At 44.3% G+C, this 16,560-nt stretch overlaps 1 protein-coding gene across 2 annotated transcripts; it reads right to left on the reverse strand.

Annotated features, from left to right (window-relative positions):
• Window positions 1-287: 287 nt before the first annotated feature.
• On the reverse strand, window positions 288-16,338 carry Cipc (CLOCK interacting pacemaker). Of its 2 annotated transcripts, none has more exons than XM_076849807.2 (4): window positions 16,228-16,338; window positions 10,607-10,793; window positions 7,229-7,398; window positions 288-3,860 (listed from the first exon to the last, which is right to left on the reverse strand). In XM_076849807.2, exons 2-4 carry the CDS (start codon window positions 10,740-10,742, stop codon window positions 2,967-2,969), a joined length of 1,200 nt encoding a protein of 399 aa, XP_076705922.1. In that variant the 5' UTR covers window positions 10,743-10,793; window positions 16,228-16,338; the 3' UTR covers window positions 288-2,966. The 2 variants fall into 2 exon arrangements, with proteins under 2 accessions (XP_076705922.1, XP_076705924.1); XM_076849809.2 differs by lacking the exon at window positions 16,228-16,338 and adding an exon at window positions 15,825-16,159.
• Between the last annotated feature and the right edge of the window lie 222 nt (window positions 16,339-16,560).

Raw genomic sequence — 16,560 nt, forward strand, 5'->3', positions numbered from 1 at the left:
GAAAGGAAGAAATTGCTGGATTGGATTCTCCTCTCCCTCTTCCCAAACACTGCAGCATAAACCTCCAAGTCCTGGGGAGCAATAGGCCACTCACTTACCTTGAGACCGCCTGCATTTCCTTTTAAGTTTACACTGGTGAAAATCTGAACAATGAAATTTCCACATATTCAAGGTCCAATCCCAATATTCTCAAACGGCATGAGTATCCATGTTTGACTTAACCCAATTCAAATATTTGCTCTAGATTTCACTCAGTATTTTTTAAGCAGTTATAAAGCAAAACGGCCTAATAGTTTCAAGTAAGTGACTTTTATTTTTCTCTGACATTTCACAGTCAATTTCTACATAACTTCATACTTTCTCAAAAGAATTCACATTTGGTAAATAAATTTCTACCCTACAGAATTCATAGCTGGAAAACCACTTCAATATATGCACAAGTTACTTTGCTGCTTAAAGAATTATAATAGAGAAGAAAAGTCAGACAATACTATAATCAATAAAAAGCAATGTGTAATAAATTACAAATGTCATTAAACTCCATTCCCATAACCAATTCAATCAGAAACTTTTTCTAGATGTGTTTCAATATTGCCAACAAAACCTGCCAGAGTTCTCTTAAGGGCTGGGCTAAGCTAATTGGCTTCTCACTTTTAGAAAACAGTAGCTGTGCCGCAGTACTTCATACCAAAGGGCATCATGCAGCACTAAGGCCATCAGTACTCACAGCCCGGTGCGACCCACGGAGGTCTTCTGGTTATCTCCAAGCTTCCTCCCTTGGCTGGTCTGGCCGCTGGCCTCAATGGATCTCCCTGTCCAAGACCTAGCTTCTCTACTTGGGTTTGTCTGCTTCCAGCTCAACTAGGGAAAGGACACCCATGCTAAGTGCCCAGAGACTGCCAGATCCAGCTGCAAGATCAGAGAGGACCTGGAGGTGGGGGCCACCTCTCCCTGCCACTCAGCAGTAAGGACCGATGAAGGCTTTCTTCCTCTTTTACCGTGACAGGAAGGGAACTGCAAACCTTAGTCTAGGAAGAAGAGTCCAAGAGGCGTACAGCTCCACAGAGGGTTTTTCCAATGGAATACATTTGTTTCTCAGCAAGTGTTTTCAGATTTCTGACACTCAGTAAGACTCAGGACTGGAGCCCAGGCTGTTAGAATGCACCTGTCTCTATAGCTTTGCTGCCAAACATATGCTGCCAAACAGGAAGCTTCCTAGCACGGTGCAGAGCAGAGCGTCTACAGCACCACACAGACTCAGAGGAGGCAACCGACTGGGCCAAGAGGAAAATGTTACAAGGAGCTGAGTCTGCTCAGGACACATTTGCTGTGGTTTTGGAAATTCTTTTAGAAAGCAAACGGCAGGTAATAGTTCTATGTTGATCAGATTTTACCAAGTTGCTTATTTATAAATCAGTCATATCTAAATCGTGCATTTGTGACCACATTACTAGGCATCCTGAAGCCTTAGCATTTCTAAACTATGTCAAGTTATTATGACTCCCTGGTAAATACTACATGAACTTATGGGTTTAGTACACCTCAAGGACATCTCCTTTGCAGAAAAAGTGAAACTGATCATAAGAACTTATTAAGGTAATTTGTTAATAATAAAATTTTCAAGAGGATAAAATTTTTAAATGAGGAGATGATCTTTGAAATTCCACTCCTTAGACATCCAGTTATTAATATGAGGCTGAAAAGAATGTGCATCATCTGGAATTTCCCAGCCCATTCTCCTTTTGACCACAGGTTCAAACAGCAGCCAGGGGTGAGCACGTGGCTTCATGAGTGAGTTTAGAAGGAAGAGTTCTTAAATAAGCTTGGGGACACAGGTGCAGGTAACAGTGAGATGTTGACCAACATTCTACACATAAAAGGGACACAGACTGCTCCATACTTGTTCATCACACCAGGAGACAGAGGGAACTTGAGACACAAAAAGCAAGGGGACAAGAATGCTTCCCAACTTTTTGTGGCCTCATTATCACAACCTCAGGAAGGTTTTATTAATTCAAAGTTTACAAGCAAAATCACTGCTTCCCTCTCCTACCGAAACAAAGAACAAATGGGAAAAAGCCGATGAAGGAGGCAGCAGAGGGGTCACTTAGAGCACTCAGGAACCACTGAAGCTCCCCTTGAGCTCTTCAGATACAGAGCAGGTCGCACTGTTTTAAGGAAGTGAGTAACCAGAATCATCCAGCTGCTGACCAAGAGATGCTGGCCTTGTCTATTTTCTTCAGTCTCTAAGTAAAACAAAAGCAAATTATCAACTTCAATTCCAGATGGTACTGAACCTATTCCATACCTTAAGCATCTGAAGTGTTTTGCCCACTCGTTTAAGCAAAATCTGGCTTGTGATTAAAGTGTATGAGTCAAACTGTCCTACCCTTTCCCCTGACTTTCAAGTCTAAGAAAACAAAGCTTTACATGATTAACTGCTTGCACCAGATGCGGCCTGTGCCTCAAGCCTTTTCGGTCTCACCCAGCTGGCTTGATGGCTTGTGGGAGGTAAATACACCTCCTCTTATTTTTCTGTCTTCTCTGTGACTAAGACACTCAAGGGAGGATCTATGAAGCCATCCTTGTGTCGCCTACTCTCTGACTCGACAGGTGTCACTCTGCTCATGCATGTTATGGCACCCCTGATCTGGGAGCGAGTGGGATGGAGGGAGGTAACAGTAGAGTCCCACACAATCATCTCCCATGCTCTGCCCCGTGATCCAGGTATGTGCTTATAGGCTAAGGAAAGGGACTAAAAGACACTTGGAATCGGAGGTCCTCAATGGCGCAGACATACATAACCTGTGCATGGACCACAGGTTCAAACAGTAGCCAGGGGAGAGCATGTGGCTTCATGAGTGAGTTTAGAAGGAAGAGTTCTTAAATAAGCTTGGGGACACAGGTGCAGGTAACAGCAAGAATTAAAAGAACCATTCAAATCTCTGGAAGATATGCTTCCTGGGCTATATGTCTGGGTGATCAGAGAATGTTTCTAGGTCACTGCCAGAATGACTGGACCCAGACGTCAGAGATGCCTGCAGCCTGGCCCAAGCCTGAGGAGCCCTGCTCTTGGTGGCCTCTATGAACAGCTGGGTTTGCTCTTTCAACTGATCTAGTTCCACCTGAGTTGCCTGGTTCTGACGAATCAACTCCTTGGTTTTCAAAGTGATCTCCAGCAAACCAGATTTGTGTAGGACTACCAGGGTGTTCTGAAAGCGCCTGTGTTTGCTCTGCTGCTGCTCTGAAAAGAGATCCGGGCTGCGGCAGAGGTGCTCTGCAGCCCACAGAGGTGAGCTGTAATGGGCTGACAGTGGCGAGAGGGGAGAGCTGCTCTCTAAGCCATGCAGAGTACTGTCTGAGGCACAGACAGGACTGGCGGGGGACGCGAAGGTCAGGCTGGGAGCTTTAGCCACATGGCTGCTGGACACTGGTTGAAGAGTCTGTGGACTTCCACCTGCCACCAGGGAGGGCACACCCTGCAGGGCCGAGTCCTCAACGAGTTTGGCACTGGCTGGGGCCAGAGCGGAGGGACTGGACGGGGCAGCGCCGGTCTTGGACGGCTCGCTGGAAGACAAGCCAGGCCCCAGTCTCTCGGTACAGATTTTCTTCTGTATTCCACTTGCTCCTCTTTCTTCTGGGCTGAGGGAAAGGCCCCTTTTGCCAGGGTGTGGGGCTATTTTGGTATAAGAATTCAGAATGGGCAAGTAGTTTCTGGAGTCTGATTTTTTCTCACTGGCGTGACTTGGGCTGACTGGCGATGGCACAGGTGGATGAAGGACGAAGAGCTGTGGCTGTGCCGAGATCACTTCAAAGGAGGGCTGGACGGTCCACGATTGGAGGTGGGATGAGCTGCTTCCCTGCAAGCAAAGGAAGAGAGCAGCTTATTAGGGACAGAGGCGCACGGCTCCTCAGAGGGGAACGGGACACTCAGATGGCCTGTGCACCCCTCACGTGGCTGGGAAAGGGGCCTGGATATCCACTTGTGTCTGACAGAACACCTTTAAAAACTTTTCCTAAGGGAAAACTTGAGGAAATATCTATTTTTCTTCCACTCAGAAAAAGAAATTGTAGGTCAGTGAAGTAGCTGAGACAATAAAAATATGGATATCCAATTTCCTCACGAAAGTTAAAATGTGCTCATCTCAAGACTAAATGTGACTTTACACCACAATCTTCATTTAGGTCTGCCTGGAACCTCCTATACCCGGAAATAACTTTGGTCACATGTGTTGTGATCTATTAGACATCTCTGGGTCCCTTTAAAAAGCCACTTAAACAGTAACAGTTACTACGTGCTGGTGGCTACAACAGGCTGGCACTGTGAGTAATCTTTTAAATGTGTCACCTCCTTTAATCCCCACAATAACCCCATCAGTTACCACTTCCCTTCATAAATAGAAAACTGAGGCTTAGAAAGTTGGTATAACTTGCTTAGTCACCAAGCTACGAAGTGATGCAGAGGATTCCTCTTCTGCCTAACTCTAAGACCCATCTTAACCAAAGGCTGACTTACCTTTATTATATTACTCTTCAACTGTACATTCATTTTTAATTAAAGTACTGATTCAGATGAAACTAACAGAGAAGGACATGACTACTTGTCTTGGATATTTGAAAGCCAATCTAGCTCCAATCTGGTCCAAAGATCCCAGTACAGATGAAGTTCAGCAGGGTGAGCCTTGGAGGTTCCCAGCTTTGGTGGGTTATGTGGTGGCATCTGATTTATCTGGAGCCATTATGGACCACCTTTCCAGCATTCTGCACACATTTCTGCTTCCTGCATGTTGGACAGGAACTTTAGCCCAACTACAACTGTACATCTGTACAGCACATTCTGGAGCCCTCTTGGTATTCAGATATATCTGGGTTGTATGAAAGCAAAAAATGGAGCCCTGGAAACCAGTTTTCTGACTGAGGATATCTAAAACCCAAGGTCTTCTGAAAGGTCATCCTAATTCAGCTTAGTTGGAATCAAAACTCGAGGCTGTCCCCCAAATATCCCCTGCACTGCTTTTCCAAAATAAGTTTTGTGGACTGTTCTTCCTCAAGTTGCTGTTAATTTCCTCTAATTACTGCTTTTACAAACTGTCTTATTCAGATTGAAGATACCTAAGGGAACACAGAACAAAAGTTTAGACTTGGACAGGACCTCAAAATCATTTCCCATTAAGCCTTCATGTTTGAAATGAAGAAACAGAAGTCCATGGTGCCTAACCTTGTGCAGGATCATACTGTTTCCTGGCAGAAATGGAATCACCCTCAAAAGAAAAATTCCTAAAATCAAGTAGCGATAGTTAAAATATTACACAACAGGGAACTGGAGTTGTAGCTCAGTGGCAGAGACACTTGCCTAGCACATGTGAGGCCCTGGGTTCAATCCTCAGCACCACATAAAAGTAAATGAATAAAATAAAGATATTGTGTCCATCTACAACTAAAGAAAAAAATTTTAAAAAATATTACACAATATACAGAGATTTTTAAATCACATTATTATTTTTGGAATGTGCTGGATTCTAAAGTATTTAGAAACAAAAACTAAACAAAACTCCTAGACTCTCCAGGAGGCCAGCTTGTCCCTAAGCCTCCCATCTCCTGATAGAGCCCAGCAGCCTTGCCAGCAGGTCTCTTTGTCTAAAGAATGTGGCTCTGCTGGAAAAGCCTACTTACTCCCGGAGCTACCAGCCCAGCCTGCGACAAAGAAGGCTTAACAACACAGCCACACAAGGAGTGACCAGGAGCCAGAGTGAGCGGCAGGGAAGAAATGAGTGAGGAGAAAGCATTGGGCAGCCTTGGTGGGGTCGGGAGGATCTCGGGTGGGCTCCATTTTCTTCCTGTCTTTATTTTCTTTTCCTTTCAATAAGAGATTCCAGCTGAGACATGGTTTACCAAGCAAAATTCCTTTTCAGAACACCCTGGGCCACCTTGTTTATGTTCCTCAGAAATAACCAGGTAACAGTTAAGACACTAAGGCTTCCTGACATGCCAGACATGTTCTTCTAACCTCTGACACAGATGGAAAGATCAAGCTAAAGCCGGATTTCAAACTTCATGATCTTTAAATAGACTCATCAATGCCCTCATGCAAGAGCTGTGAGATATTTCAGGGTAAGAAGGGTAAATTTAAATGTCCTTTAGTTTACACCAATCTTTTCAATTCCTTGAACTTTTCTACTCTAACTTATGCAAATTTATATGATTGAATTCTCAGTTTCAAATACTGGAGCTTAAGTTAGATTTTCATCCTAATCTTTTCTTTCAGATCTAGACAATAATCACATAATATGCACAGTTATGCAAAAAATCCCCAAACTGAACTTTTTCATCTCCACAAAAAGCTACGAGGACCACTGGTACAGCCATTCTCAAACTGAACAGCTGCTGGGTCACTGATGCCATGGTTTTGATCTGATCACTAAGAAAATGCTCAAAATGTGACATGAGAGACAGGGAATCGCCTCTTCTACTAAAACAAATAACGAGTCTTACATTCCCATCTCCCTAAATTCCCAGGACAAATCCAACTTTGTTTTTACCCTAGACTCTGCCATATGTTAGAATGTACCAGTGAAGTGATGACATTTTGGCTTGGTTCCTTTGTGTATGACTAAAGCACTTAAGAACCCTATGGATAAACTACAAACAAATGAAGTCAGGAACAGTGCACAAGCCTATAATCTCAGTTACTGGGGAGGCTGAGGCAAGAGGACTACCAGTTCAAAGCCAGCCTGGACAATTTAGCAAGATTTTGCCTCAAAATAAAATGAAAAGGTCTGGGGGTGTAGCACAGTGATAGAGCACTTATTTATTTGTTCTGCATGTGTGACGCCCTGGGTTCCATCCCCAGTACTGAAAATAAATAAATAAATAAATAACAAAAAAACAAAAACACCTCATTTTTTTGAGTCTGTCTCAAAAATGAGACTATATATCATGACTCTTGTACTTTTTTTTTTTTTTTTTCAGTGCTAGGGATCAAATCCAGGGCCTTGAGCATGCTAAGCAAGTGCTCTACTACGGAGCTATATCACCAGCCTCCTGTGCTCCTTTTTAAAACAGTGTCAGCAATTGAAAGGTAACAAACTCTACCCAGGACAGAAAAGTACAGCTTGCAATGGTTCTAGTGCCTCTTCTGAACTCTCCTTGGCAGAGAAGGAGAGTTTGTACCCAGGAAGCTCAGAAACTTTCATCTGCAAAGATTTTAGGCCACATCCATCCTCCTCACCTGTTTGACCAGAACGTTCTTCATGACGACCATGGGGGACAGTGCAGGGAAGGCATTGCTTGCAGCTTTGGAGCTCTGCCGTGGCCTGTCTTCTCCGCTCCAGCCTAAGGCGCTCAGCATGTCCTCGGACTCCATCTGCTCTGCGGAGCTCAAACATTCTGAGCTCCCATCTGGTGGGCAGAAGCATGGTTAGTTCATGCAGGCTCTAAGCTAGGGCTCTTAACCCAGCTCCTGAGATATAGGTACCCCTGAAATTAAAAGGAACATCTGGGACAGGTATTTTTGTCCATTTTTCTGGGGTCATTAGTTTTCATTGGATTTTCCATGGCCTCCATAATTATCCCTCCCAAAAAAATTCAGAGCTGTTCTTAACTCCCTTCCTTCTTCTCTTAAAGGCTAAAACCTGTGTCAGTTAGAGTTCATGTGAAAGTAATCATCCGGTCTACAGAGAAATGAGTTGAAGGTTTCCAAGTTAGTTCATAGCTTTGAAGAACCTGATGCTGAGAAGTGAGCATCCATAATTTTTGAGAAGTATCACTGAGATTCTGAGTCATGCCCCTGTTGATGAATGTCCTTCTAATCATAATCTTTGCCATGCTGCAGAAAATGCAGTTGTTGACAGCTGTTAAAATCTGTTAATCTCTAATTTATATCCATGCTGGAATAGCTTCTTCCTGAATTTTCCAATTATAAAATTCTGGATTAGTTTGTCAAAGCCAAAGTTTAAATGTTTCTCTTCTCTGTTGTTCCTTCCACCCTGTTAAGCACCTTCTTTACTGGCTGTACTTACCAGGAATCCTTCACAATGAGTGAAAGCAGGATGCTCTACAAGCCAAAGAGAACACAGGTCCCTATGTAACGCCATACAAAAAGGATGTACTTAAATACCTGCTGGCGTAAACCAAAAGACTTTTTTTCTGCTACTGAGGAGTCTGGGATTATGTGAATTGCTCATCAAGAATCTTAGAATAGCTGTGGCTCAGTGATGGAGTGCCCCTGAGTTCAAACCCTAGTACCCCCCGCCCCCAAATAAGAATCTCAGAATATTGATAAGGCAAGACTGGAGTGTAAATGGATAAATAAATGCAACTGTCAACAACTGTATTTTCTGCAGCATGGCAAAGACTGTGATTAGAAGGACATTCATCAACAGGGGCACGACTCAGACTCTCCAGTGATACTTCTCAAAAATTATGGGTATCTGGGTCCTACCCTTGATCCAACTGAACTGATTTACCTTGTTCCTAGGTAAGTTTTTTTTTCAAATAATCCAAATGTGCTCTAGTTACCAACTATGAAGCCATACAATGTGTACACCGCACACCTGGACCTTGCTTCTCAATGCTGTTCTGCACATGAAGCACAAAAGCAGGGGCTCTTGGAGAAACAGCTGATTCTAAGACTTTGGCAGGGAAGGGACAAGATGAGCCTGGACAGCTTATTGTCCTAGAAAGCGAGGAGGTGCTCAAACACTAATGGGAATGTCAAAAAGACACAAGGGCTACCCAGATGGGTCTCCCACTGACCAAATATGGGACAATGTATTAGAAATAATGATATTAGGGCTGGGGTTGTGGCCCAGCAGTGGCTGGAGGCATTCACTGGGGCTATGTGGGGGGACATGAGTTCAAGTATTTTTAATACCACTCTATGTCTGAATAATATAGGACTTCTTTAAAGAACTGGCTTAATGAAGTTGAAGTTTTTGGGAAAAGTACCATATAGTCAATAGCACTGGGAATTACAGATAGTAAAACTGTGGATAATGTTTATTCTTTGACTTTTCTAAGTTTCTAAGCTTCTCAATGAGTATGAATTACCTTCATGACAAGAAAACCAGACAAAAAAGCAAACATGATGTTAAAAGAAAATGGAGAAAGTTTCCCAAACCTGTCTGATTATATGACAGATACTTATTTTAAAAACCCCACATTCCAAAGCCTTCCCCAGTCCCTCGGAATCAGCATCTCCAGAAGAGGGTCTGAGGATCAGTGTTTTAATGAAGGCTGCAGGTGAGCCTGACAACGAGGCAAGACTCTGAAACAGTGCTATGAACCCTGGACTGCCTTATCCCTGGGCAGCAACCAATTCCTCTTACTCTAATCCCTTGGTCAGTCTCTGCTCCTCTATGAGTAATGGTCTATTTATACTTTGGCTTCTCATTCAGCATGACTACAAGGTGAGAACACATCAATCTCAAGATGGGAAAGTTCTAGTTTTCCTAACAGTTGCATTTCTCACTATACATGAGTAAATCAACAAAACTGATCAATTTGTCTCTGTGAACTTGGATGACATAAATCTTCCCCTAGAGGAGGTTTCACTCTCAGGATGCTGATTCAGCCCCAATACTCTGGCATCAATCCTTGGCATCCCCTGAGCCAAAAATGTTGATATCAATTCAACATTTGAGGGTAGTTCAAGCCACTCCCTCAGGCATGGAAATGAAAAGAAGCCTCAGCAAAAATTAAGAGATTCATAGGGGACGCAGCTAGCCCTTTCGGGTAAGCTATTAAAGAAAACTGTTCCACTTTCTGGTCTAATAGCCTGAAGGTAGTATTGGGCAGGTAGCTCTAGACCAAATACCAAATGACAGATATGAGGAAGGAAAGATTGTTGGGAGGAGCGGACTTTTTAAGCATAGTAAAATAACTTTCTTAGCAAAAAAATTATCTTAACAAATTGTAGTCATGCACCACATAGTGATGCTTTGGTCAATTACAGACCTATATGTGGTGCAGCCTGGGTGTATAGTAGGCTACCCCATCTAGGTTTGTGTAAGTATACTCTGTGGTATTCACACAATGATGAAATCACCTAAGGACGGGTTTCCCAGGACATATCCCCCTCGTAACATGATGCCTGACAGTACAACTTTTAAACTGGCAGATTTCAAATTTGTTACACAGTGATAACTTGCCTTAGTATTTTTTTTTCCCTGAAATGTATCTGTTCCTATGAAAAAGGAGCTAACCCTCATGGAATTATGAGCATTCAAGTATTTTTTTTCCATAATCATTTGCAATACTTGGAAATGTAAGATTTAAAGTTGAGTCTTTAGCTGGGGATATAGCTCAGAGGCACAGTGCTTCCCAGCGTATATGAGGCCCTGGGTTCCTTCCTTAGCACTGCAAAACATAAATAAAGTTGAAAGCCTAACTTGAAGAAAAGATGTCAAATCATTCTTTCAGAACTAATCCCACAGTGACTTTGACTGATACTCTGCCATATGGAATCAGAAGGACCATTTTGTGAGAACAGATAGTCATTATCCTTTGTGTTAAAGCTTCTCATTCTTATCACACAAATGAGTTTTAGGGAGAAAATTTTTCAGGCACATCATTCATTATCATGTAGAAAGGATAAGATATTTTTAACCTGAAAATCCAGAGTCCTTATCTGACTCTGCAGCCACCACGCCAAGTTGACGAGTCCCTTTTTTCATCTCTGTTCCTCTGCCTAGCTTGGCCGAGAGTCTTCTGGGGCTCTCTCTGGATGGGATTTTCCTCTCCATGTTTCATTAGGCTGGAAACGAGTTCCTGGTACTCTTTTCATCTGGATTGCCCTATGAAAAACAGTTACATAAGAAGTCACTGCCCAGAGAGCTGAAATAGGTAATCCAAATGGTACATGAAGTTGAGAGTCAAGAACACAGTCCTTGCCCACATTGGCCATATCTTCTCAGTGGACAAAAGCTTCGAGTTTACTAAACAGAATGGTTTCCACCCAAAAAGAGATCCACAGTCCTCTTGCTGCTGTGTAACTACATTACAAATTCAAAGCACACAAACAACATTCTGTGGGAGCTTTGTGACTGCTAACAAAAGCACATTTGATTAGGCTTTTGGAATGGGTACCCAAATCAAGTCACCCTCCTCCTCCCTGAGGAGAGGTAACATCAGCCAGCGGGCTTGCTGTCCTAGTGTGCACCTGCAGGCTCCGAACCTACTGCCACGGCCCAGAGTGTAGTTTCTCACCGATAATTCTCAGTTCTTTGGATAAAGAACTGAACAGAGTAAAAACAGTTTATATATGCATGCTACTTTGGGGCTAAAAAAGTGTTTTTTAGGGGTGTAGTATAACTCAGTGGTAAAGTGCTTACTTACCATGAATAAGGCCCTGAGTTCAACCCCCCAGCATCACAAAAATAAAAATAAACAATCCCCTGCACCATAAACAACAAAAATAAATCATTTTATATGCAAATAATATCATACATAATAAAGTGCTTATATAATACAAAGATACATAACATGTATTGCTATGTTATTTTACTTGAGCTTCATAGTGTCTACATCAGTTGTGATCCCATTTTACAAAGAAGGAAGCTGACACTGAGATAAGTTACAGTCAGTCATTTAAAAATATATACCAAGTGCTCATGTAGAACCAGGCACTGTACTAGGACTGGGGATACAAAGTGAATAGGACAGACATGCTTACATTCTTCTTGGACTTGTGATCTAGAAAGAGAGGAAGAAATTAATCAAGGACTCCTGCAAGTAATGACTACTTTGATAAGAGAAATGAAGGGTCAGGACTAGTAGTCTGGGGGACTAAGGAAGTGCCAGGTAGCTGGGATGGAAGGCTGAGTTAACCAGGCAAAAGGGGACAGGTGGGGCGTGCTGGTGTGTTGTGGGCAGTGGGAAAAGTCCTAAGGGAGCAAGCAGCTTGGCCTACTCAGAGCTAAATGGCAGCAAGATCACAGGGAGAGGTGACTGAACTTGGGATTGAGCCCAGGAGTGCTCTACACTGAACAACACCCCCTGCCTTTATTTATTTAAGACAGGGTCTCACTAATTTGACTGACACTAGGGAGTGGTGGGGACAGAAAGGAAAGGCCTGGGAATCCATGTTGCAAAGGCTGGATGTTAACTTAACAGCAGTGGAAAATCACGGAAGTATTTCAACCAGAAGAGTAATGTGATCAGATCTGTGCTTTCAAAAGCATTTTCAATGAGGACTGAGACTAAAGCAGAGAGACAGAGACAGGCGGAGTGGCATGAGATCATTTGGATGCTATCGTGACAGTCCAGGAACATTACAGAGGTGGTCCTGGAGGAGATGAGAAGGGAAACAGGCTGACCTGCTGGACTCAGTTATATATGAGGTGGGGAGTACCATTTTCTAAGCTAGGGAGCCCCAAAAGAGCACAGCAGGGAGCTGGGTGGAGTGGGCAGGTGTGGCGAGGCTAGTTCAGTTTTGGTCATCTAGAGACTGAAGCGAGTAGAGATGGTGGGTAGGAAGAAGTCACATGTAAGACTAAAGCTCAGGGAAGAAACCCAAGCTTGCCTCAGTGACATACAGCTAGTCCGCAGAGTAGCTAACAGTGCAAGAATGAGACCAATCAGCCCTACAAAGGGTCAGCCGAACTGAGAACGTTCAACAGTTAGCAAATATTTGAGTTACGGCAGAATGGAAGCTGTAAGGCTGGAATGTTAAGTGCACAAAGGACACCACAGGAATAAAACAGAAAAAACCTGGGATAAAAATGAATCTGGGGGCTGGGGATGTGGCTCAAGCGGTAGCGCGCTCGCCTGGCATGCATGCGGCCTGGGTTCGATCCTCAGCATCATATACAAACAAAGATGTTGTGTCTGCCGAGAAGTAAAAAAAAAATAAATATTAAAATTCTCTCTCTCTCTCAAAAAAAAAAAAAAAAAAAAAAAAAATCTGGTAGGTGTGAGCAAGGCCTGGCGATGTTTCCATTCGAAGTCTATTCACCACTCTATCCCATAGGCCTAGTGGAGAGAAGCTTGAGTCCCAAACAGCACTGTGCCTGGACACTTCTGCTGATACAAGATCTAGTGAGGAACACCAGAGGAAGGGCTCACGGTGAAGTTAAATAAGACAAGAGCAACCCTCTGGCTCATACTTTTGCACTCAGTTGATGTGAGCTGAAGGGAACACAAACTGGTTTGAAAACAATTTCAAGTAAAAGTTATTTTGCCTCATACCTAACTCATTTAAGGGGACTGGCTTCCTCATTCAATTCATGTCAAATCAAGACTCTTTCAGAGGTCACACGCTTAATCCTATGTGCATAAAAGATGAACAATGGCCCTGTCACATCTTGCAGAGCACTAGGCAAAAGCAATGTCAATTTGACAGCTACGAGGTTTGACAGCATGGACAACCCAGTGTAAAAAGCAGACTAAAATGTAAAATTGTATCTCTAATTAAATCAGGATCCTTTTGTATAAAACCTAACAAGTGTGCACAGTGTAATTTTCCTTAAATAATACTGTCCAAAAATGAATAAAAGCCTTCTTCAAAACGGACATAGATGTAGCATGCGGATGGGTCTTCAGACTGACGTGGGTCTCACCAGGCCGCTGATCCAGCTTAGGAAGGTAGCTCATGTTAGTGGCAACTAATTAAGAACCTGACAAAATTTCACATTATCTTACTAAACAGGAATTATTTTACAGGTATTTTAGAGAAAGCATCCCAATTTAGTCTTCTACAGTTCTCAAGACAAGACACTGGAAGAAGTCTTGCCACCGTATTGTCAAAGCATGACTAATGGAGCCACAGAAAACACACAGGGATTTATTCTGACTCATTGAGAATTTGCAGGATAATATTGATTGTAGAATCAAAATCCTGAAATACTGACAAACAGGTTAAAGTGTATTAAAATTTTAGGTCCTGGGGAGTTGGGGGCAGTTGGAAAGAATGTATAATTGACTTCAAAGCACCAATGAGCCATGAACATCAGACCCAGGTGTACACAGCACCCCATGAAGTCCTGGACTGGGGAGCAGAGTGACAGGGTTTCCTACCACCACTTCTCAAACTGGGGGTCATTAAAATCTCAAAGCCTGAAAACCTCAGTAAGTTGCCAGATTTTTTTTCTCCTACATATTATTTTAACGTTAGATGCTCACAAGCTGAGGAGGAGTTGAAACTGGATTACTGAACTCACCCTGGCTCTCCTCTCTCTGCTTCCTGGTGCAGCCTGAGAAACCGCTGTACAAACATCTCAGACCCCAGGTACTTACTCTGCATTAGAAGGGTTAATTTAAGCTAATTTAAGTAGACCTAATTGGGCATTTTATGGATGTATATGTAATACATTGTCCAAAAGGTTCCCACAGACAACAGTACATGGTAAAATTCACATTGGAAAGTTAATCAATAAATACATGAATTTATATAAATAGATATAAAATTCTAGCAAGTACTGACTTCTGTTTTTGTACTTCTTACAATAGAGTCTAATTATTTGTCTCCTCGACCAAGGGTTGTTTTTTCATCTTTGCAATCACAGCCTACAACAATGAGCATGTGAGGTGTTCAAGAGAATAATAAATTCCAACCAGTCTCTGCCCTGCTGAGTCTCTGACAGCCGAGCAGCTTTGCTGTCAGTGAAATCCTGGAAGGGCAATACTCTGCATTTCCAAACACCGTGGTCACCTCCAGATCTAACCTCCATGTCTGGTCCTATGCAGGAAACAGATATCTAATCTACTCTTTATTCTCGGGTGAATCCTCAGGGACAAACCCACCAACCAAATTAAAAGTTGGTATAATCCAGAATATCTATAGAGATTCGAGTTTATGATACAAAGGAGATCCAAGAGGTACAAAGAAAGGGTCTGACATGCAGCCCTGTCTCTCTCCTTTTATAGATACTTGGCAACATTCCTGAGAGCTCACGATGCTTTTAAAATGTGTCACGTGTATAACATGCGTGCAGAGAGGTGTAAGGTGAAAGCCCAAGCAGAAGCTTAAATACAATAAAGTGATAAGGCCATACAAAATAAAGAACTTACAGCCACAAAACTATGAGTAATCTCAGAATTATAAATATGTTACTAGGTTTTCCCTGGAACCGTGTTCTTCTAGTCTGCATATTCAGATACACCATTCTGGGAGAATGTCTGTATATTTTAATGAGGGGAAAACTCCATCTTCCTGAATCTCTAAAATTCATCTTCCCCTTTACATTCATTCCCATTCTCCAACCTGGCTGCAAATTCATGCCAAAGATCCTGAAATCCTATTCCATAAAATTTTCCTGTGTTTGAAACCAGGTGTGGCATTCTCCATCTTCACCTTTCAAACGGATCAGATTAGCGAACTTCCTTTTAATCCTCTCCTGCAAAAAGAGTTCACACTAACAGCGCCCACCTATCCATTTGCACCAGCCCACACTGCATCTGTGCCAGACAGCATGTGCACCCTCCAGGCATCCACCAGCCTGCCAGCTCAGCAGGGCAGAACTGGGCAGACCCTAGGACGGTGCTGTGACTGGCATACCACCAGTCTCCCAGGACAAACGCCCAGGCAATGCGTACTGCCAGCGCCTGGGTAATAACAAGGAGCCTGGCTTTGGCCTGGGCCGGGACCAGAATTACCCTCAGCCCACTCACTAACCACCAACTCCTTACTTGGCACTGCTGCTTTCGTCCCCACACCCCTACCCCTGGCATCAAGCCTAGCAAGCTGGCTACTCAAGAGAAATAACCAACAAAACGGGGGACAGGAGGGCGTCAGAAAGGTCAGCACACCTGCGCCCCGGACCCAGAGCGCTGCTCCTCACTAGGGGTCCAGGACCCTCACCCTGTTAGCAGCTCTCGCGCCCACTCACCTGCCCATTCCCGGCCTTCTGCTCACAACCCAGGTCCGCTAGGCTCCCTGCCAGCGCTGGCCCCCAGGGGCAGACCGGGCCACCTGCCCTAACGAACTCACCCCACTTGTTCTTGCACAAGCCCTCTCCCCACGAACGGCCCCCTCCTAGCCCGCGAGTCTCTTTCCCACGCGGGCCTGCCGCTCCCGGGAAAACCAACTTAATGGGGGCAAGGATAGTGCGTCCCTCTGCTCCCGACATTCGGGCCTCCGTCCCACGAAGGTCCCGGTTCTCCCTCCTGTGACTACCCGCTTTTCTTCCTCATTCCCCTACTTCCACCTGCTTTCCCGGCGCTCCGCGCCCAAACCCTCGCGGGGCCCGCCATCCCTGACCCCTCCCCCGGGCCGAGCCCTCCCTTTCTCACCTAGGGCCAGGGTCGTTGCTCCACGACCGGCCCGGCGCGTCAGGTGGCGCATGCGCGAGCCCGGCCCCACGGCTCCATGACAACCCCGTCTTCTCCGGGTCTCCAGCTATTCCCCCAGCCTCCCGCCCATTTCTCCTCCCCCCGCCTCCGCGACGGCTGTCGCCAGCCACGTGACCCGGCTCGGAGGACTCGGCACCATAGAGATAGCGCGCTGTTCTCCTAGAGGGGCTCTTGGAGACGCACTTTCCCTGCCTCCGCCGGAAGGGACATCGCTTAGAGGCCCGTGCTCTCTACGGCGGGCGGGCGTTTCTATGGTTGGTTGCTGAGGTCCCG

The sequence above is a fragment of the Callospermophilus lateralis genome, chromosome 3, assembly GCF_048772815.1.
Source record: "Callospermophilus lateralis isolate mCalLat2 chromosome 3, mCalLat2.hap1, whole genome shotgun sequence".
NCBI classification, from domain to species: domain Eukaryota; kingdom Metazoa; phylum Chordata; class Mammalia; order Rodentia; family Sciuridae; genus Callospermophilus; species Callospermophilus lateralis.